The following is a 24729-nucleotide window of genomic DNA, read 5'->3' as shown; positions in this document are numbered from 1 at the left end:
AATCTCAATTTAGTATTATTCTGAAATGTTTACCCCTAGAGTCCATATTTGAAGAATGATTAGAGAACTTGGAAATTATTTAGAAGGCAGCCACAAAGATGGCAAAACGATTCAAGTGTTGGAAAATAAGAACATTGAGGAGAGGGAAATGGAACTGTTAGTCGTTTTCTTGAAGAGAAGGCCAGATGGCAACTGAATGCATTCTTTGGGTGTTTGGAGAGCTTTTTATAAGAAGATGGTTGGCTATCTGCATAGAGTGAAAAACAAGGGAAAACATGCTGGGTTTGAAGTACAAAGGCTTTGGTTAGACAGAGTAAGAGTATTTAAATGTCAAAATGAGATTCAGGTTGAATTTCAATGAAAAATAATAGAGCCATGAAAAATAATTTTGTGTGGCATCTTCTTTGGGTGGTTCTGCTTAAAAATCAGGGATGTGTTATGTAAACTTTCATGTCTCTTCTAGGTCTAAGATTCAGGTTCTTGGAGAATATCTTCTTAAAGTCAGGGACTTAATATAAACTCTGAAATCATATTAACTGAAGCTAGTTAAAAAAAAAAAAAAAAGGAGAGAAAGCAAGTACGATCAAGGTGAAAAATGTAGCTCCAAATACTTTTTAGAAAAAAGACAATAAAAAATTACTTAAAAATAGTAAAATTCATCACAAAAAAGGTTTAGACACGTTTTGACAGGAAGGAAGTAGAAAAATAAACATTTTAAATAAAGAACAAGACCAAGTGTTAAAAGATAAAGTAGGTATTTCTAATCAACTCATGCCCCCCCAATCAGCATTAGGAAACATACCTTCAAAGCACAGGCAGTTTAGGTCAGCCTCAACTTGGAGGCCATATGCTCAATGTTAGCACAAGGCCACATTGTCAGTCTATCTGATTATTCCGTTAGTCTTCAACTTCTGTATGAATTTTAATGTATAGTGAAAGAGTTGTAGTACTGGCAAATTTGTCCCAAAATAGATTGTGACTCAGCTATGAAGGAGGGATTTCAGGAACTAGAATTTAATTTACATTTATATATACATATGACTCAGTTCCAACACATTTTATATACTACTGGGTACTTTCACTTCCTATCGTTGCTTCATCCCTAGAGTCTGTTCTTTCCATCAATAGCTCTAGACAAGTGATTTAAAAAAGTCATTATGAGACGACTATTTTGGGTTAAGTTGCCAGCAACTCAAATATCTGAAATAGCCTTATTCTAGGCATTGAATGTTAAAGGTTTTTTAAAAGATAATTATATTAATTGCGGAATGGAAAGGTTGGCTACCTGTTGAGTTCCAACTTTTTCCTTCTCAAAAATCGGGAGGCTATTAACACCCAAGTATTAATGGAATTCGGGTAGAAGCCACTGCTGCTATTTTCAGTTTCCCTACACCTCCCCCCAATATTACAGCTGAACAATAAGGCGTCCACAGCAAGCATCTCCAATATTACTACTATATTATTTATCAACAAATTCGTTGTTGAGTGAATACATTCCACTTGTGGAATTCATTTTCATTGACCTTATTTTTATAAAATAAACTCAATTTCATTTATATATACACATTTTTAGGTAGGTGTTTTTCCAGTTTTGCTTTTTACTGCGGTAGCTTTTTTTTTCCTGTCCTATTGCACAGTTTCAGTCTACTGAAATAGCTTGCTACCAAAATATTCTCTTCTCTCAAGCAAAGCTCTACTCAAGGGAGTAAATAAGTTATGTGTTTACAATTCCAGGGGATCTAAATGAGAATAAACTTGCCATTGAGAATGATATACTGTAAATAATTCACATGACTCACAAAATTTGGCACCAGTAAAAGTTTGAACAGAAATCTCACTCCACCATATGATAGCCTCTTCAGTTAATATGACTTAATAATCTTTTTTAGAGTATAATTGTTCTGGAGTCTATACATTTTTAAAAGAGATTATCTGTATCTCTGGGAAAGGACTGCTTTCCAGCTGGAAAAATAATGTTTCTTTCATTCTCCCACCTTTTGCATAGAAAAGTAAATAACCGACTTTCTCCCGAAGCACACCTGGATTGTTTCTCATGAGAGGAAGAAATGGGTTGATTTATAAATTAGGAAAGTGACCATAGGTCTTAGAGAATTATTGATATTAGAGATAAGAAGGATTTTGAAAATCTGCTTTAACTCCTTTATAAATGACAAGAATTAAATTAAAAACACAAAACAAAACAACAACAACAAAAACCAAAAGTCCTGCTTTTGAGAAGCCTATTAGCATCAAGAGTGAGATAAGTCTCTTTTCAGTATTAACTGCTATATAAAGAAACGGGATTCTGGCAACTATTTCCCATTTGACATAAATCCAGAACAGATCTGAAACCAAAGAAGTAGGACTGAAAGTCAAATGCACTGACATAAAAAAACTCTTTTAAAAATTGGGGCTAAAGAATATTAATTTTCTCACTTGATTCCCAAAGTCAGTCAGTTTTTTTTTTTTTAATTCTCTCAAAACTTTCATGCATCAAAAGATGGTCCTGGGATACCAGCATGGAAATAATTAGTACTTTTAATTAGTACAACTGGGAAATAAGGCAGACCAGCTTTCATAAAGGTCTTGAATCTGGAGCACATTAAAGTAAAAACATTTTTTTTCCCCCTAATATCAAAGTATATCCTATTGACGGACACACAGAATGAGTTATTTAGCAAAATGGAAAGAGTATAATTGGATTCAGAACAAGTTCAGTGTATGAAAAAAAGGAGACGCCTGGGAACTCTGGGACCTGGGAATTAGACTGTCTCAAATGTACACTAACATATTTCTAGAACATACAATTCATACAGAATGGGTTTTAACTACTTAAACTCTAAACATCTTTAAATACTACATAATGCCTATTTTGAGGATTAAAAATTAAAAATTAAAGCTATCAAATCTACTAGGAGCCTGACACACAACATATCTGAATACAGTCTCACAGCTGAACACATACTCCTTGACTGGTAAAAAGCTGACTTGTTCTACAAATTAAACTGACACAAGCTCCTTTAATAATGTACTTGCTTTGCTATCTCTAGTTCCTCTTTGAATTCTCTTTTTGCTGAACAAAAAGACACAGGACTTATACACCTGAAACTAATAAAAAGTAAAAAATAAAAAAAATAGAAAAAAGACACAGGACATAGACTTATGATTAATAAGTATCGTATCCAGTGGACACAAATTACAAGGTAAAGAGAAGTAGTAGATTTGGTACATTAAATATAGACAGTTCATAATCACCATATAATTTTCATTGTGTAGACCTATTTGATTTCTTTTAAGCTTGGGAAACTAGGGTGGCGTCTGGGGGAGGACAGAATCAGAGACAAATGAAATAAACGTCCATATACTCTCTTGTTTAAATCTTACAGCAACCCTGTTTAGTTTGTATTATTATCCATTTTATAGATGGGGAAACTCAAGTATACAGCTGGCAAGTATCAGAGCTAGGCTTTGAACGGAGATCTAACACCAAAACCATGCTTGATACATAGGTGGGCCAGTGATCATTATTACTTCTTTTACTATAGGGTAATATAAAGTAGCATTCCCAGAGACACAATGTGCAAACCAAAGTGTTCACGGGTCTTGTTGTTACTGCCCCCTTAGACCCCAATGCACAAACTCCCCTTCATTCCCTATCCCCACCCTTCCCACCCCCTCATATAGTCACCCATGACAGGGCAAACTGTTAACTGTTTTTAGAATATTTTTGTACCGTAGAGTTGAGGAAGGGGAAGAAAGTAATGTTGTTCCAGAGCAGAGGGGAAATCCCTCTTTTGATGCAACATCCTGTATGGTGACTTCGAAGCTTGGATTTCCCCAAAGTGAGGTTAAGGTAGCACGCTGCTGTTAGTCACATGGACCTAGTGCAAAGTCACATCTGCTGTGGCCTTTTGTAAAATTTACCTATATATGGCTCACACAAAGACACAAACACAAAACCCCCAATGGCATTCACCTCTGAGACACTCAACAGAAAGAAACAGCACTGTTTTTATGCATTAGGTGCATGTAAGTGCCATGAGAAGGAAAAGAATTTTATTCGCTTAAATTTGCACATCCTCTCAATACTGAAATATTACTTTTGGTGGCTAAGGTTAATAATACGACTATGAGTGTCTGGATATGAATGCGATATGACTGATTGGGAACGCAGGTGCTGGATTGATGCACCCGGCCTGAGACCCATGAGTCATGTCACTGATTTATAAACTGTTCTTACCATGAAAATGAAAGCCAGAACCAAGTCTGTGTCATACAATTTATGCCATTCACTGAAATTATAGATAATTTCAGCCTGTGCCTTTGCAAAATAGGCTGTCATTTTTTGCTTTAAACATCTTTTGTACTGGGTAGTTCTGACTCATCTAAATAAATATTATCATCCATAATAACCACTACCAATCCATTATGAGATTTCATGAAAGTACATACAGCTTTTTGACTTAACCCATGAAATAAAGCCTATAACTTCTGCTTGTGTCTTGATAAACAGTTGAGTTCTCACAGATGTTATGGTTTCAATTATGAAGAAAATTGGAACTTTTGCATTCTTCAGTGGCTAAAAATCATTCAAGAAAAACACTTCTTCAAATTCTGTTATTTTTTTTTTCTCATAGGTATCACAAATCATCAGTGTGATTAGTGTAGTTGATTTAGAGCATTGTGCAAAGAGGTCAAGGCTCTTAGTTCAAGCCCAGGAAAAGTCAGTTAGATTAACCCTCCAAGTCTATTGAAAATTTGTTCTAGTAGTCTTTGGTGAGATTAGGCAAGAGAGTATAAGCAGAGCAGTACAAATCCAGTCTTTAACGCTAGGAAACACACTAAACATTGATACAGGTTCAACAACAGCATCTTCCCACACAAAGACTGATGACATTCATACAGAGGCATTTTAGAAATATCCACTCTCCTCTGCCTTTACAGCTCTGTGCTTACTTATATACAACCAATCCTAATAGCGAGAATTCTCTGACTCTCTCAGAGGCTTGGAGATTTCTCAAGTGAAACACAAAATGGCGGATAGCCTGTGGTCATTCATATCCCAACCAAAGTGTTTCCTACCTCTTTTGCCTTGCTCCCCTCTTTCTCCCAACTGCTATTCTCTTGGTAGCTTTTCAATTCTCCCACATCTTAATCTTACCTTTTTTTCTTCAGTCACTAAATAATGACAAACTTAGCAAATGACAAAGTTTGTTTATGGTTTCAGACTCCTCTTTTGAATCATTTTCTCCCCCTCCATCTCAGTAATGAGAGCTCTTTGGTTAATGCTACTCTTTCCCAAATCTAGAATCCTTGTTTCTCATTGCACAACAAGAATGAAGCATATTATATTAAATCTCAAACATTTATCTTTAACAAGGTCAGAGCCATAAAACAATCCAAAGTCATAAATCTTTAATGGAAGAATTTCTAGAATTTGGCCCTCTCCTATCCATTCCTTAGGCCTAATGATAACGCTGTTGTGATGGAAACATTTAAATGGAACTTTGTTTCCTGGGGATAGTATATATACTATTTAAATGCCTTGTGAAAAGCCTTAATGACCTGAACTCTTGTTCCTCAGTTCAGCTTTATTTTTCTTGCTTCAAATTTACTGTCATTTCAGTCATCCAGACCTTTGGTTGTTTTTCCCATCTGCCTGGGCTTCTCTTCCCCACCTTTCCTGACCTCACTAATTTATTCACTCTTCACTTCTTAGTTTAGATTTCTATTCTGCTTCATTGACCCCAAACTATGAGGCCCTCTTATGTGCAGTTTATACCTTCCCCTATGGTAGCATGTATCATAGCGTATTATAATTACTTGGTTGCTTATCAGTATTTCCCTCTCTCCTAGGTACTTACTGTTTTGCTATCACATAAACTAGTTGAGAGAACAAACCCAGCCTCTGTGGTGGGCTGCAAGGGGCCTCAGCATTCTGATATCCCTGTTGCCATTTTGTACAGGTGGTCACCACCTGAAACATCTGCCTTCTTGCTGGTATTAGATTGCTTGTTTTAAAAGTATGTCAGTGCTGCTTATACACGCAATTCTAAGCCAGGAAGAGAACTATAATGGTCATTAATTTCTTTCTTTTCTTCTTTTGGTACAACCAAGTCAATGCACTTAACATTTTCTCTCTACAAAGACTTTTAACCTCTGATCCTTGTGTTACCTGACAAAGGAGCCACCTGTCTGCTTCTTATCTAACCCAGCCAGAAGTGCTGAATTCTTGCATTTTCCCCCAGGTAGAAATCTAGGTGAATCTTTTGAAATGATCATTTAAAATCTCAATAGGAAAACAACCTACCAGCATAAGAGGGAAGAAGGAATTGAGAATAGAATTGTGTATGTATAGTTATCAAAGCTGATGGACATTGGAAAAGTAAACTAAAATGAAGATAGCAAGCTGTGGAGTTTGGCTTGACTTCACAAGGAGTTTTAACATGTTCTTTCACTAATGTCTGCTACTCAAGGTGGATAAGGAAAGTTTAATCTTATGGAATAGAGCTGAGTCACATTGTATTGGTGGACTTCTCTGGTCCTGACGATTCCCTCAAGAGATGATGTCACTCAAACTGAGCTTCGCTAGAATCTTGCCTAGAAATAGATTAATTGATTTACTAGCTCGCGAAGACAAGGGGATCTAACATCAGTGAAAAAGTGAAAACAGAATAATTTATTTATCCTGAACACCATAGACAAAGTGTGTCTTGGCACACTTAGGTATTTTTCCAACGCTCTCTCCACAAGCAGAATGAACAAGAAGCATTTTACTCTATAGAATCGGAGATATCAAGGTGATGTTAATCATTTTTGCTCCTTTTTCTTTAGATGACTTATAAGAAGAGTCATTTCAGTTCTCCAAATCAATTTTTAGAATTAAATTATATACTGTTGTAAGAAATAATCATAAAATATTTCCCAAAATTATTCATATTTTTGTATACCTTGTTCTTTACGGAGTAGTTTACACTTTAGGAATGCTACTTAATAAATTCTATCATTTCAATAAGCAATCCAAGGAAAAATATATAACTGCAAACTTTGAGAAAAAGAAATAATGGCAAAAAATCAAATGGCGTACAATTAACTTGTTTTATACCTTAAATTCTGTTCTTGCTTGTAAATTTTTAGTAGTTAGTAAAAATTCTTCTTTTAAATTTTTCAAAGTCTCAGAACTACTAAGAAGGGATATTATTTTAGTGGAAAATAGCCATATGGTTTCTGGGAAGGACTACACTAAAAGGAATAAGTTTAATTAGAAGCAGGAAAGATTTGGTTACATACAAGAGCCAAAGAAATGTGTTCCAACCCAAGGATAAGCGTAACCACGGACTAGAGATTTCCAGGAGAAGACAGGGAGTAACTTTCCTGGAATATTTTATGTTCTAAATAGCCTGGATGGATTCCCTTATCCCTTTTCAGACTTATCGCCTAGGAAGGAGGCATACTGGTGGGATGTAACACATAGGAGAGCTTAGGTAATAAAAAATAAAGTGAACTGAGTGCAGACATAAACTTGTTTTATTCCAAAGTCTTGACTCTAAAATTTGATTTTTGTGACTTGAACCATGTCTTTTAAATACAGCAGAAGCATATGGTAAGTGGTGGATAAAGCAACCCTTTGGTAAGTTTCAAGAGGTGAGAGCAAGTGACCTGGAGTCACACTGCCTCCTCCGGTGCCCCACATTCCAGGCTGTCACCTCTGGAAGAGAAGGGCAGCCCTGAATCAAATGAAGGTGGCCTCCTGGCACTAAGAGCCCTGGAAACAGACTGGAAACATGGAACTACTCCTAGAAGAGAAGGAGCCAGTTTCCTGGTTATCAAGCTGTCTGGCCAGATACAAAAATGCATGTGGCACAGACAGAAAGCCGTAACCACTCGGGACCTGGCATTCTTTCACATGCAACCCTTCTGTTGGCAACAGGACCGTTTTGGATGGAAGACAGTGTGCTGCTTTTAGCTTTAAGCTAAGATAGATATCCTCTCTCTAATAGTACTAAAAGTAGACCTGGTTTGTTTTTGAGCATGTAATAACCAAGACTCAGATTGGGGGAAAAATCTGCCATAGAAAGGATTGAAATAGAATTTAAATCTACATAGAAATAATTCATTTAGATTGAAAAAACTAAATGCAGAATTCCAATATATAAAGAGGCAAGGATAGAACAAAACAATTCCTATGAGGAATTACATGTAATAAATTAAAAAATGGAAAATTCCTTAACTTTTTTGCTAATCAAAGAAATATCACATCACTGAAGTATCATTTAATTAAATTAACACAAATTAAAACATGTTGTGAACTTCAAGGGATGAAGTGCTAGAATAGTAGGTTTATTTATACAAGGTTGGTAACATTTTTATTGATTTGACTTTCTAAACGGGTCTTGAAAGTATTTTGGCGAGAACCATAATTATCTTCAAACTTTACTCCCCTACTGGGGATTTATACTGTTTCAATTTATTGCAAGATTATTCAAACTGAGGGAAAAAATTATTTGCAACCTCATCAAGAAGAGAAAATAATTAATAAAATGAAAGTTCTAATGATATCAATTTCATGCAATGTTAACTATAATGATAATTAGTAAATTTATGTCACAACATATAAATGTTAAGTGAAAGTTAAGTTTTCAATAAATGTTAAGTGAAAAAAAAGGCAGTTTCAATATCACATATACACTATGACAACAGTCATGTACAAAGTAAGTGCACATGAGGAAAAAACTGAAAGAATACAAAAAAATTAAAAAAACAACAAAAAAATAAAAACCAGTTGGTATGTAAAGAAAATGGCATTATTTATTTTCAAACATCTCAATAATGCCTTTATGACAATTTTTACATAATTTTTGAAAATTGTGGAGCCAGGAAGGAGGTAGATTTGTATTAAAAGACATATGAAATCTAAAAGTAGAAATTTTAGCTGACCAATAGCTCTTAGCAGGAGTTATAAGATAACAAGGTAATCTTTCCTCAACCTCTTAGCCAAAGATGATTGCTGCAATTGAAAGTTACTGAGGACATTTCAAATTACTGTAGAACAAAGGAAAGAATATTGAAAACTTCAAGAAGAAACCAGTAGAGTTTCCTCTATTTTACATACCCCTGCCTGAAATAAACATTTTTTTTTTAAATACTGTCCTTCTAGGAAAAATAATTCTAAGGTTTTTGGGGTAAAACTATCTTTTTTTCCCAATTCTGCCTCAGTATTAGAATAATAATATTCAGATAAATAATCACATAGTAATTATAGGGATTTTCACTATCCTAAAAGGGCAATTTACTACGTTATTTTTAATGTTTCCCAAGACATATTATTTTCCAGGCAGTATTATTTATTATTATTATTATTATTATTATTATTATTATTTTAATTAAGAAAGCTTGGAAATGTGATGAGTGTTTTGCTGAAGGCTGATTTACTTACTTTAAAGTCTTTTCAGCTTTTTATCCCCTTAGAGGTGTTTGACAACTAATAATATTTATGGTTATTGTTTAAAGAGCTTCCACATGTTCCCTGTCATTTGATCACCAGCCAGGTGAGGTGGTTCAGCCCTACATGCTTCATGATTTTCAGGTGAGCCCCAGATCAGATAACAGTGTGAGGTCACATGACCCACCAGCCGCTGAGCTGCGTGAAGAACCCAGGTTTTGTTCTGGGTAAGCCATCCCCTCCATCACATTCTAAAAAGAGAAGAGCATTTTCTTATCTCCCCGCCCTCTTAGTAGTCTGATCTTTCATTTTATGTAATAAGTGCTTCCTCAGTGATTGCGTGGCTTAAAATTCGGTGCAGAACAAGGAAAATTGTGGGTGATAAGCTTAGAAATCAGCAGACATCCCCCAGAGACCCTAAAACATAATGTCAAGAGCAGAAAACTGGGGGAAGAGGGTAATTTGAAGCAATATTATTTTATTCCCTATAGCTTTCATAAAAAAACATTTTTTACTATGTAAATTGAAAGGAGCCAGAAATCTATAAAGCCATCTGGCTGATTTAAGTATATTTTTTATAGCCTCTTCTTAAGAAAGATCAGAAAAACTCAAGACAATATGAAAGTAAGTCAATATGGAAACTATTCCTCAGCTGACCACTTTACAACCGAGCTTCCTGGGGTTCAAAGGACCGGCTCAACAACGTTGAGAAGAAATATGAAAGTAATGGTGCACCTCCTTCGACTGAGGGCGCCTAACAGGTGGAGGTAAGGCATTTGGAACACAATAAGCTGTGAGGGGCAGACTCTCTCCCAGAACTGTGAAGACGGCTTCAGTTACTGTCTTTGGTGATGTGCTGAGGTGGAAGAAGAGGCAGTAACCTTATATTTAATCATGTCAAAGACTCAATGTTAGTCTTTCTGTTTGTAGTAATGTGGTTACTAACCTCTTCAAGTTGGATGGCTCCGTCCAGGGGCTTGACTTCACTAGGCCTTAAAAACAGCACACAGAGCTTTGGCTTCAGCCGTGAGTCGCTGACTAAGCACCTTTTGAGCTGTCTTGAGTTGAAAGACAGAGAAGTCTGAGGAAACCCTCTCTCAGCCAAATCTATCCCATATGAGAGAGCAAACTTAATGACAATCAGGAGTGAGCCCTCGGCATGCAGAGCGGCTGGAATGCATGTGATATACAGCCAGCATGGGCTGCAGAGTTTACTGTCTCAATCTCTCCTTTTCATGTTAATTTCTTTTTTTCGTAAGAAAATTTCAATTTTAGCTAACAAAGGCAAAGAGAAAAAGAGCACATGAACTCTTATAGCGTGTATGCAAAGCCCTGGGAGGAGATAGGAAAATAAGCGCATTCGATTTAATGACTGCTGAGGCTTAGAGAATAAATGGATATGCACATGAAGAAACATCACACAGGGTGGGGCAAAATAATTGACAGACAGAGGTATGAGCAAGGTGCAGTGGGAACATACATATTGTGTTTTTTCCATATTTCTCCAGGAGCCTTTCTTTGTAGTGATGGAACGGTCTCATGGTGTGTAGCCACCTTTTGCCTAATTTTCTACCAGTAGGACTGAGTTGTAACTATTCACTTTCTGCAAGTGAGTCTCCTGGTGGGCATGGTGTTTTCCCCAAACCCACAGGTCTTAAAAAATTCAAACAATATAGACAAAGCTAAAGTCCTTCTTGACTACTCCCTCCCATCTCATAACCTTTCAATTTTAATCCCTTGAAGGTGGTAATCACCATTTCAGTTTGACGTACATGCTTCCAGATCTTTTTATTTGAATTTATACTCACACACAAACATGTGAACACACACACTCATAGATACACATACACATACCCTAACAAGGAGAGAGAAATATAAAGTTTTAAAACTATAAATATGATAAGGCCAGATACATATTCATCTTCAACTTGCTTTCCTAATTAATATATCTTGGGATATGTCAGTACATACCGACCTCATTTTTAATGAGATTCTATAGTATGAATATGCCATAATTAACAATCCCTATGAGTTTACAACTTTGTTATCCACTGATGTTACTGTTTTATCACCATCTCCAATATTGCAATGGATATCATTGTACCCATTCTCTTTATCACATAAACAACTTTGTAGGCATAGATTTGCTAAATTAAAGGTATGAGATTTAAAACATTTTTAATAGAGGAACATTGCCAAGAAACTCTTCCACCAATAGTGTTTTGGCCCATACTTTTACCAATATGACATTATTAATATTTTTGACCTTTGACAATCTGATGGATTAAAAACAAATGGCATTTCATTGTTTCAATTTGCTTTTCCTGGTGGTGATGTAAACACTTAAAATAGTTTTTAATTTCCTTTTTTTATTTTTTATGTAAGCCCAGAATTATTAAGAAGGATGTTTGTGGATTCCAGGTGGATGGATTGTCTGGGGATGGTGGTTGGCTCTTACATTGTTTTCAGTTTCTAATTTTATCAAATTGTAATCAGCTAATGCAATCTGTGTGATTTCTGCATTTTGGAATTTGATGAGATATGCTTGGTGATCTAATTCTTGGTCAGTTTTTGTAACTGTTCCATGCATGCTTAAAATAATGTGTATTCTTTGTTTATTAGATAGAAATCTCCACATCAATCATATTTAGTTAATTGTTTTATTAAAATCCTCTACCCTTACATATTTTCAGTCTGGCAATTTCTGGGAGAAGTGTGATAAAAACTTCCCTCTATGATCTGAATTTGCCAATTTTTTTTGTATTTCTATTAGTCGTTGCTGTAAAGATTTCCGTTATGTTGTTAAGTGCATAAAGGTTTGTGAATGCTTTATTGTCTTAGTGGATATCTTTCATTAGTATGAAATATTTCTTTTCTCCTTTCCATTTTTTTTTTTTTGGTTTGTTTGTTTTACGTAGTATTTTGTCTGAAATTTATATTGCTAAAACTAACTTTCTTTTTGTTAGGCCTTGCCTAAAATACCTTTATTTCCCAACTTACTGGATCCTATTGAATACATAAGCTTGCAGTGTCCCTGTCTGTTGTAGAAGTTCTTTGATGGGGTCATTTTGGACTGTGGTTTCCACATCAACCTCATAATTCTACCTGCCTTCTATTTTTCAGGGATTCTTAATTACCTCTTATCCATACAGTGGCATACTTTGTTTTCTAGCACTATTATAAATTAAAGTGTGTGTGTGTGTGTGTGTGTGTGTGTGGTCATTTAAGGCAGAAAGGAGAGTTGAAATTCTATGTTCAAGCTGCCATCTTGATCCAATTTTATGCTTTCCTTAACACTAGATTCCCTTTCCCACTTCTCTAAAACACTCTTTTCCTTCCCTTCCTACTTGGTTGATCTGGACATTTAGGTGAGGTGAGACATATGGTGCAGAACACTTTGTGAATATGTTTAATCATCCTGCACCCATTGAAAAACTACTTTGGTTTCCATCTCTTTATGGCCTAAAAGTTGATTTCAGACTGAATACTACAAGTTGAGTTCCACTAGCATGTATTATTCAGTAACAGCTTGTTGTCTTTCCATCTCATTTCCAGAAAGATCTGTTTAATTTATAAAGAGTCCATTTTAGACAGCACTACTAGTAACATCACAATATTGCTATTCTTCTGGGTAACTAATTGGCAATATGTATATTCTAGTTTCTTCCGTGGGAGCAACATGTTTAAAAGCCACTGACTAGACTATTGTCAAAGCCTGGCACAAACTATTAGGTTGGTGCAAAAGTAATTGCGGTTTAAAGGTTAAAAATTGCAAATACTGCAATTACTTTTGCACCAACCTAATAAATTCAGTATAACTTTGGGCATTAAAGGTAGCATTTAAAATGTACTATTTTTAAAGTTGGGGGGAAAAGAACCCCTACAATTATTCATAAAGGACTAGAACTTTATTTGCTTTCTTGTTTTATTTAAAACATTCTTACCTCATTTTCTATAATATGTTTTATCTTTACACATCAAATACAGAGTTTATTTTCATTTATAGGTCATCGAAATCCAACTATAGGATTCCAGACTAAAAAGCGCTTTAGAGTTAATTAGGTTAGGCCCATTATATGATGTTTGAGAGGTTTTGACTTGTTCAAGTTCACATATTGACCTTGTGGCAGAGCAGGCACCAGAATGTTGCCTGATCATCCAGCACTCTATTTACACATACATTTACATTTACAAGATTTTAACAAACACATCTCATCTGCAAATTACTAAAAATCTCCAAGAAAGAAACCGGATGGTAAGCACGAATGATCTCAATTTTCATAGGAGGAAACATTGAGAAGGTAGGATGAATTAATGACATGCTTAAAATAACCCACATCAAGAGTTGTCAAGGAACAGCTTGGAGTTTAGTACTGCATCTAACAGCCTCTGTATCTTCTCATCACACAACTCCATTTCATAAAAGGACTAAGGTGCCTTCTCAAGGAACTATTTCATGGTTTAACCCCTACAGGAACGCAAAATATAGATTTGTTTTTAAATTCTTAACACAGAAGTGTCTACTTGAATTGTGTGGTGACCTTAAGGGGAAAAGCAAAATAAACCAGCAAAGTCAGAAGCAGGTAATCCACTGTAAATTGAAAAATGATTCACCTATTATCCCAGATAAAGTAGAAGAATGAATCACAATGTTGCGTTAAATTCCTTCCAGCTGTTTGTTTATTGTTTCCTCTTGTGTGGAATTCCATTTATTCATTAATCTATCCCCAGATCCTAACAAAGGGGGTGGGCATACAGTAGGCTCTCAAGTAAATGTTTATCCTAGGTATTTGTTCTCTGTATAGGATTTGTGGAGACCTCTCTCTTTCTCTAAGTCGTAAATAGTTCTTTACACGCTAAAGAGTTGGCAAACTATTTTAGACTCAAAGTGTCTGCAAACTATGGCTGGTGGGCTGGTGGGCCAGCCACACGTTTTTGTAAATAAGTTTTATTAGAGCACAGTCAGCCCTATTCATTTGGATATTATCTATGGCTGCTTTCCATACAAGTACAGAGCTGAATAGAAGTGACAGAGATTGTATGGCCTGCAGAGTCTAAAGCATGTATTATCTGGCTCTTTACAGAAAAAACATTTGTCAATCCTTGCCTTCAGAATCTCTTTATTGCCTTTTACAGCCATCCTGGAGTTGAGCCAGTGTCTGGCTATACAATAAATGTACCATGATAGATGTTCATCAATCAGCAAAATGCTAACCTAGTCATTGAAGTCTATTATAGTGTTACAGATTGACAGGCTTAGCTAATAAGTAAATCAGCAAATGTAAGTAATAATGATTTATATTTGCATGGCACTTTATAGATTATGAACTATTTCATATGTGTTATCTCATTTGATCTTTCCAGTAACACTAGAAAGTAGGCAGGCAGGTATTAGTTTTTCACAAGGGAACAGATTCTGTGACATTGGATATCCCAGTGTAAAAAGGAATTCAGACTCAAGGGTTTTCAATCTTTTCTTTTAGCAGCTAAAGTGATTTCTTTATCTCTGGAAAACACCCATTTGAAATTGAAGGAGGGAGGGAGTTATTCATATTTATCATCTTATGATGCACTGATTTGAAATAACATATCAGAAGACCACTTGCAATTAATTCTACTTTGTAGTAACAAGTTCTGAATGTTGTCCATATATTTTAATAAGATACTAAAAATAACATAAACATGTAATTGATTGGTTTAAAAAATCAAAATAGATATGAACCTAATTGAGTTATAAGTTAAAAATACAACTGTCAATTTTTGAAATCTTAGAACTTACAAGATAAGCCAGTTATCTGGCTTTCTTTGATTAGCAAAATGAAGAGAAAACAACAAGAAAAGTTCTTGGAATAGCAGAGAAAAATAAATTTTAGTAAAAATATGGGAAGTATATATGGGAATTTATGGGAGTATATACGGGAATTTATGAAAGGTTGACACAGTGCTCTGTTATTGGTCAAATCGTTTTGAGCTAAATATTTCACTGGAAGCTACAAACCTGTAGATAACTGTTATGATATACTTCTTACATCATGCAGTAATGGATCTCTGTGTGATCAAACAACTAATGAAGGTCTCTAGCTGACCAAAACATTGCTGACTCAGTCTTGACAGCCTAAAAAATTAGTACAACATGCTATATGATTCCAACCATATGGCAACTGGAAAAGGCAAAACTAAAGGTAAAAAGATCAGTTAATGCCAGGGGTTGAGGAAAGTGAGGGATGAACAGATGGCGTAGAGAGGATTTTAGCGCAGTGAAACTGCCCTGTATGATACTTTAATGATGGATACATGTCATTATACATATCCAAACTCATAGAATGTACAACACCAAGAGTCAAGAGTGAACCCTAATGTAAACTATGGACTTTGGGTGATGATGTTTCAATGTAGATTAATTTCTTGTAACAAACGTACCACTCTTGTGGGGGCTGTCGATAGTGGAGGAAGCTATGCTAAGGGGTATACAGGAAATCTCTATACCTTTCTCTTAATTTCACTGTGGACCTGAAACTGCTCTAAAAAATAAAATCTATTTTTGTCTTTCTCTTTCTGACTTATTTCACTTAGCATGATACCCATTAGGCTTACCCATGTATTCACAAATGGTAAGATTTTATTCTTTCTTTATGGCCAAATAATATTCCATTGTGTATATGTACCACTATTTCTTTATACAATTGTCTATTGATGGGCACTTAAGTTGCTTCCATTTGTTGGCTATTGTAAATAATGCTGCGATGAACATAAGCAAATATATATCTTTTTAAATTAGTGTGGAATCTAAAGAACAAAGTGAATGAACAACACCACTACCAAAAAATACAGAAAAAGACTCATATATATGGAGAACAAACTGATGGTTGCCAGATGGGAGGGAGGTTGGGGATGCTGTGTGAAAAAGGTGAAGAGTTGGAGTGGTTGGTTAGTTCAGTTGGTTAGAGCGTGGTGCTGGTAGCACCAAGGTTGCCGGTTCAATCCCCGCATGGGCCACTGTGAGTTGTGCCCTTCTTAAAAAAAAAAAAAAAAGTGAAGGTTTTAAGAAGTACAGTTAGTAGTTACAGAATAGTCATGGGGATGTAAAGTAAAGCATAGGGAAGAAGTCAGTAATACAATAACTACATGTAGTGCCAGGTGGGTGCTAGACTAAACTGAGGGAATCACTTTGTAAATTATGTTAATGTCTAACCATTATGCCAAATACCTGAAAGTAGTATAAAATAACATTGGATGTCAACTGTAATTGAAAAATAAAATGAATTCAAAAATATATTTTAGAAAATTAGTGCAATGGGCTAACAAAGGCCACAATTCTATATCCTCCTCAGAAGCTTTATAAATGCACATTATATATAAAAAAAAAATTGCATACTATGGCATAAATACAAGAAAAACAAAGGCCTAGAATCCTTTTAGGAGAACAGATCCAAAGCACAAGTAAACTTACTTCACATCCAGATTGAGTTCCCCATGAGCACGACTCCTCATGAGGGAGAACCCCTCTTTGGAAAACATGGTCTCCCAGGCACGTCTGACACAAGGAAGCCTCAAAGTCAGGCTCCCCGGGGGGCATGTGCACAACTGAGGGACCTGAGTACTTCAGGCTGGGACTTGGATGCTTGTCCACACTGACCATTGGGCTCTTGATCCATCTTCGTACCTATGACGTGCAAAAGAAGAAAAACAAAAAACAAATGCATTTGACCTCCTTTGATGTTTAATGGGGCTTTAATGGGAAATTTGGTGGATGGATACTCATGAAGGGAGAATTCAGTCTCACAACTCCTTCTTTCAAGTCTAAACATAACCAATGACTTTCCAGGAGTATATATTTTTTGACTGGTCATTTCATCTTGCTGAGTCTGTCTCTCTATCTGTAAGATTGCAGTAATACTGTTTCCTTCCAGGTGGTTGTGAAGATTTTACAAAGTTTTTAAATGTCCAAATGTTTTGTCTGGCATATAGTGTTCAGTAGATGGTGTCTATTTTACTTTTACTATTATAATTATGCTGAGATAATGATAGTTCACAAATCTCTAATGTAGATTACTAGTTATTCTAACTAGAAAAAAATGCATGAAATTGTTTCTGGCTAAGGAATTATCTTGTTTGTTTTTAAAATTCTGTAACTCAACACTTGTCTTTCTTGCATGTAGAATGCCTGGAAGGTACAGAAAAACTATAAAACTATTCTAATATTAAAAGAAATAATATTTATATAGCACTTTAGATATAGAAGGTCCTGTTCTAAGTATTTGACCTGCATAACCAATGACTTATCCTCAGAACAGTCTTACATGATAGGTACTACTACTTATCACATTTTACAGATGAGAAAACAGAGGCACAGAGAGATGAAGCAAATTTCCATAAGATATGCTGGTATTGAGCAAAGGCAGGATCCAGGCACCTTGAATCCAGAGTTTACTCATTTACAAGCATGCAATTTAACAAGCATTAGAGTGCTATAAGACTTGTGGTCATCAAATGCTTGAAATTTATCTAGATTTAATATGTCTTTCCATTCTCTTTGAAATTCCTGAAGACTCTTTTATAGTCAACTAATTGATGAAATTAGCATATACCAGAAGGAGGAAGAAATAAAATCACAGTACTGAATTTTACTTAGTAATGCTACAATTAAATTAAAACAACAACAACAACAACACTGAGAAATAAACTAAAATGGCAATAGAGAAAGAATGGTTAAACAATTTGATAGAATAATATGCCATCATTAAAAATAAATATCGTGAGGACTCTGGCACTATGCAAAATGTTTGGAACATAAATGCAAGTATATGAAAAAATATCAAAGGCAGAATTGTTCAATCACTACAATTACAAACATAAAATATATATGTACTATCTATAGACAAAGCAAGGGAGTAACAGGGCAAATAGAAACTGTTGTATTCACGTTAAGATTATGACTGTTTTAGTTTTCCCTCTTTTTACAATGTCCTGTCCTTTAATTTTTTAAAGAATAATTTCTGTAAAAGTTTATAAGAATCTCAAGCAATTAAAATTATCATATTTCTTTTTTATGTGTTGCATATGTGTCTTTTAATTGTTTTATTTGCTTTATATGTATTATTTTCGATAGCTATTTAAAATATCTTTCTTTTTTATTTATTTTTTTATTGGGAACTATGGGGGAACAGTGTGTTTCTCCAGAGTCCATTAATCGTTGTCCTTCAATCTAATTGTGGAGCGTGCAACTCAGCTCCAAGTCCAGTCTCCGTTTTCGTTCTTAGTTGCAGGGGGCACAGCCCACCATCCCATGTGGGAATTGAACCAGCAACCTTGTTGTTATGAGCTCTAACCAACTGAGCTCTAACCAACTGAGCCATTGGGCTGCCCCTAAGTTCACTTTTCTAATATTAACATTTGAGAGGTTAACATGTGGGAGGTTTCCATCAGTATTTCTTGCACTCTAGGGCTCCATAAGCATATTAGTAGGTGCATTCAAAGTACTTGATTCATTAATGAAAGTCTAAATGAAACACTACAAGCTTGAGACTACACTAGAATCTCTCTTCCTCATGTTAGGATCATATGGGTTTCTGATCAATCTAAAAAGTGCTACATTTCATTAGTGATAGAAAATGTTTTTTATTATTTTTATTCAGAGGATTTTTAGCTTGAAGCTTGGTAATCATTCCTGATTAGTTGCCAACATTGTATTTTGAAATTAATTTTTTTATTCTGGTTTACTTTCAATATTTCTTTTGCCAAGTAGATTTAACTTAAGGGTTATTATGAATAGAATTTTAAACAGACTTCTCTTGGAATCAATTTGTGTGGCCCGATTGAATAAGAATCTTGGTATATTCAAATGTAAATCTTATATCTATGGACCACTATATTTAGAGTAAATCTCATGCAATTTCATTTTACAATTATTCAATTTATAACAGAAGAATATACCTGTGACTGAATCTAAACTTCATTAGGTTATAGACTGGTTTTATCAAAAGACAGGAATTTAGAGACATTATATCTCACTTCAAAGTATACAAATGATCTATAAACTTAAATGGTCTGTTGGATTTTAGAAACCATAGGATTAAGAATCACATAAAGAATTATCATTTAACTTGATGTCCAGCTAAGAAGTCTCAGAATAGTTCAGATGACCTTGAGCATAGGCTGTCAAACCACCAATAGATGTTATACAATTTCAGAGTCAGAGGAGACCCAAAGATGTTAGTAATTGCCCCTAGTCGCTCTGTAAATTATTATGTGGTCAAAACTACACCTATTGGTTTAAACAAATCATTGAGCTACCGTGTTTCCCTGAAAATAAGACCTAGCTGGACCATCAGCTGAGTCTTTCGGAGCAAAAATTAATATAAGAACCGGTCTTATTTTAATATAATATGAGACAGGGTCCTAATAATATAATATAAGATCGGGTCTTATGTTAATATAAGACCCGGTATAATATAATATAATTAATGTAATATAATATAATATAATATAATATAATATAATATAATATAATATAATACCAGGTCTTATATAATATAATAAAATAGAATATAAGACCGGGTCGTATATTAATATTTGCTCCAAAAGATGCATTAGAGCTGATGGTCTGGCTAGGTCTTATTTTCGGGGAAACATGGTAGTTTCTACTTGGGTATAAACTGGCAAATTCAATACCTTCAGGTGCTGGCAGGAATTTAAGTGTGTAAAGCCCTATGACCAGTGTATATATAAACATAGGGAGTGGTGAGGACAGTGGGTGGCAAACTGGGAGTGTATGCTTGCTAAGGGCATTTAAATTTAAATTAAAAAACAAAACAAACAACCAAACCAAAAAAAAAACGAAGCAAACAAATAAGATTGACCAAACAAACCCTAGTCAAGTTTGGTCAAGATTGACCAAACAAAACCCTACTCCACACCTTCAAGGGTCACCACTTGACCCTTGAAGTTATATTATCAGGTAGAATTCTATGAGGTAGAAATAAAATGACTTGACATCCTATAACTTTTTTAAAACAACAATCTAATGCTTTCAATATTGTACCTACCATCCACTCATCATTCATTATTGAAGACCAACAATATGTCAGGGATAATCTAGGCATCAAGAATATAACAGTTAACAAAACAGAGCCCTCCTGGAGCTTGAGTTATGTCTAAGGGAGTACATTTATTTATTAAGGGACTATATTATTTATTTAATAAAATAAGTAAATTATAATATGTAAGGAAGAAAATAAAGCAGAGACAAATGATCAGGATCATTGCGAGTGGGAGGGTTTGGTTTTAATTGTATGAGAAAGAAGTCCTACCTGAGAAGGTGGCTTTTCAGTAAGGACCTGAGAGGTGATAAGGCTGTAAGACATCCAACAGTGATACTGGATCCAGCAGGATCCAGTTATCCAACAGGACAATGGATAATCAGGTCTGGTTTTCAGGGGAAAGATTCAAGCTGCATATAGGAATTGAACACTTGAAACAAGTAGCAATAGTCTACTTAAGTCATCCAAGGCAAAAACCCAGTGACTTGCCTGGATCTACTTGGGAAGTATGTGTCTAGGTGTTATGCTCATATTCCTGGGGCTTTGATTATTAGAATCCATTATATTTCAGTTAAACTTACTGAACTATGTGATTTACTCATGTGTTCAAAATGTAGGTTTGTGTTTTGTGCCTTAACACATTCTCCTGGGGGCAAGGTGTCAGTGGCAGTGATATTTCATTTGAAAGACCCATGATTTGAAATTACCTTTAACAAATTAACCCTTTCTGAACCTTATGGACAGTCCCTCTCTTTCCACAGAGAATGTGGAACACTTAGAAAGAGTCTATTTCTCCAGAAGCATCAGGGAGAAAGGTGTTACAAAAACAGATGCATACATTTTGCAACGGCACTGTTGCTGGCATTAATTGCATGCTTTGTCTCGAAATGTTTTATCTCTTTTGGCTAAGTCCTCATACTAGTTTCACTACGTCCCTTCCCTGCTATTTCTTTACACATTTCACTGGCTTTGTAGCCTCCCAAGGGCTTTTTAGGCTGATTAATGACAGGGTTTATGATGTTTCCTTGATCTTGAGAGAGGCCAGGTTGTGAGTGAATACATGGGGCTCTCCCTCTGACCTTCCAGTCAGGCAAGGTGCCCTCCAAAAAACTGCTGAGTGGAGAGATGCTCCCTCTGCCCCTGAGGGAATTCAAGCTACAACTGGCTTATTGTGTTCCTTCAGGCGGTGAATTGCTCTGCTGGAGGGAGTAGCTGATTGTGAGTGGCTTTTGGAGTCCCTCAGAGACCAGTCACAATGACTGCGAAAGCTGTAGCAGCTGTGTGTGTGTGAGAAAAATGAATGCCCGGATGCAAGCCTCAGCCCTGGCTCCTCAGCCACCTGGGCCACGCTTTTATTCAGGTTTGTGGAGATCATTGTAAACAAACGTAGACTGGGGCGAGACATCCTCCTTACCCTGAACAAATCAAGAATTTTTCCCTTGGTCTCCAAACTACACAGACTTAAAAGCCACTACCTCTCTAGACATTGGAGTGAGAAAGTAAAGCCCTTCTTTTAACCATACATCTACTGTTACTAAACACTGTGTATATAAAATATTTCTCTAATTTCTTTGCTAAGCCCAGTCTGCTCTGATTTTATTAATGTATTTATTTGAAAAGAAAAAAAAAAAAAAAAAAAGATAGCCCAAAACAGTAATCCCTCAGACTAGAAAATAGCCATCCTTGATTAAACAGATTGGCCAGCTTTGGGGATTTTCCAAGTGTATTTTTTTTCTATTATGTAATAGTAAACAGATATCCCTCCTAAGATGTAATGGTTTAGCTATAATATCAACCAATGCAGAAAAATTACAGTGTTCAGGTGCTTATTTGTGAACTCATAAGGCAGTGCCTGCTCAGCTCATCGTTCTTTTTGTTTTCCGGGAGTGAGGAGCTGTCTTTTCCTTAAAATCCAAGCGAACTTGATGTTGGACACAGCTTCTTCATTTTCCAGAGGGGCATCTTTCTATCATAGAAAACTGACTTTGTGTAGATGATGCTACAGTAACTTTCAATTCGGATATAGTCAAGCCAGTTTTCCAGTGACATTATGTGGATAATTCAATGGATTATAAAAAGGGACCTCCACACCTACTCCTTTTCAGAGGGTACCTGCTAGCAGGCTGATGATGACATGAATGTAGAGTAATTCAGGAGAAGGCTCCTAGAAACCAATTCCCCTCACATGGGTGCCTGGGGCAGCTTCATAGCACGGCTCCTAAAATATAACAGTGCTGTAATACAAGGTTAGTGATATTAATCTGATCTCTTCACCCCATTGCTTATATAAAACCATGAGACTTCTGTGCTCACTGGTTGTTATTAGGTCTATGTCATTTTTCCGGCTGGACCATAATGGTAAAGACAGCTCCTTAGAATTTTTTTAATTCCCCAGGGGCTGGCATATTAGTTTTACAAATAGTAGGCAATAAAAATGGAAATTGCTTATTTTTGATGATAACTCTTATGCATTCATTTATGGATTTTAACAAGCTTTGCTATCATCACCATTCAAGGTAATAAATATGGTCAATAGTACTACTTCCCTTACATAGCAATGCTTTCCAGAGCAGGCACCTTGATAACTAAGTGTCTTTTGGAATTTCCCTTCGATCCCTGCTGTGGCCCTTGGGATTTCCAGGTCCTTTCCTGTCAGCACTGACCAAGGGTACTTGCATCCTGTTCTAGATTGTCAGGGTCTAAACTTGTGTTTCCCCAGACCCAGTCTGGGGGATTGGGTGGTGGGGAGCACTAGAGGGATGAGGAAGGAAGGAGGGAGGACACATTTCTCCTTCCTGTTCTGGTTTTGCTCACAGCGCACAGCACCTCCAACTCTGTCCCCTCACGTAGCTGTCAGCCCTCTCCCCTCCACCACTTTGTGTGGTGAAGATTAAGCAGCAGAAACAGTCCTTGCCCTGTACTTTCAGCTCTGTACCTAGAGAATCCCCTTCTTCTTCTTCCCTACTGAGGCACCCACCCCACCCCACCCAGTTTTAAATGAAAAAAGCACCATCATAGGAATTCACTGACATAAGCCTTCTTTCGGAAATGAAGGTGACGTTTTTGCAGTGCTTTATGTGTTTAAACTGATCCTTTTAGTTTGCATTTGTCTTTCCTGGATTTAGAAAATTTAAAAAGAAAGGGAAAAAAAAGAGGATGTAGGAGAGAATTCTTTCAGGTAATATCTCTAAGGGACAGTATGTGTTATTTGCTTTTGGAATGGAGAAATAAGGCTCAGGGGAAATAGCAATGCTGGGCTGGTCGCTGGGAAAGAACCTGGCCAGCGTGTCGATGGTCAATCTACCAGCACTTTGGAAACTTGCCCTCCTGTCTCCTCCAAGAAATCCCCTTTCCCATTATTTTTAACTCTCCCTCTCTTGCTATTGTCTCTTAGCACATTTAACATGTTGTTCTTGCAATCTCTCTAAAAAGTGAGCTGACTAAAAGCTTAAGACCCCCTTTTAATCCACAAGCTTCCTTGTTTCAGCAAGCCTGTTTCATCACCACCCCATCTCTTGTTCTTCTTAGCTAAGCTTCATGAAAAAATGATCCCTAATTCCTCACCTCACATTTACTCCTCAACCCATTGCAACTTACTCATTAAACAATATTAATGGATCACGAAATATTTGCTGGAACTGAAGTGAAGTACGTAACAAAAAGAGTTTCTATTCAAACTAGTTTTCACCAAGATCGCAATAAATCTCATTGCCAAATCCAACGGACACTTCTCGGTCCCTACCTGGCTTGCATAGTATACAGCTCTTAAAGTTTTCAATATAAGTTCAACCATCTACCTGGCATTATGCTGGGTGGTGGGGACACAAAGAAATATAATTTCTTCAGTGATTTTGGGTGAAGGTGCTTGCATTTCAGAGAGACTGACCCATGAGCCTGTGGTTTATCATAGCATAGTAAGTATATAAGGTAGCAAACAGTTAAAAGCTAGAACAACACTGCCTGGCTGAAAAGCCCAGCACCACTGCATGGGCAACTGACTGAGCTTTCCCAGTGCTTGTTGTCTCTACTGTAAGATGGAAATGATAATACCTCAGAAGGGTTTTGTGAGAACAAAACCAGATGATGTATGTAAGCCCGGTACTTAGTACTGGATGAACACTTGGTTAATGTTTGTTATTACAGTTATGGCTCCATATCATAAGAGAGTTTTATATCAAGTGTCATGGGAGAAAAGATGGGGGAAGAAATCAGGGAAGGTATCCTAGAGGAAGTGACAGTTAAACTTAA

At 36.0% G+C, this 24729-nt stretch overlaps 1 protein-coding gene across 1 annotated transcript in view; it reads right to left on the bottom strand.

Moving 5' to 3' along the window:
• The window catches only part of SGK1 (serum/glucocorticoid regulated kinase 1), a 98928-nt gene that overhangs the window by 42677 nt on the left and 31522 nt on the right, over nucleotides 1-24729 (bottom strand). The window contains exon 2 of the mRNA XM_019732732.3: nucleotides 16893-17105. Coding sequence (XP_019588291.2) covers nucleotides 16893-17105 — 213 coding nt within the window. The remainder of the gene's footprint in view (nucleotides 1-16892; nucleotides 17106-24729) is intronic.

Source organism: Rhinolophus sinicus, chromosome 2 (assembly GCF_057876585.1).
Source record: "Rhinolophus sinicus isolate RSI-liver-muscle chromosome 2, RSI-T2T, whole genome shotgun sequence".
Classification (NCBI taxonomy): Eukaryota; Metazoa; Chordata; class Mammalia; order Chiroptera; family Rhinolophidae; genus Rhinolophus; species Rhinolophus sinicus.
This window is presented reverse-complemented; position numbering and strand designations above follow the sequence as displayed.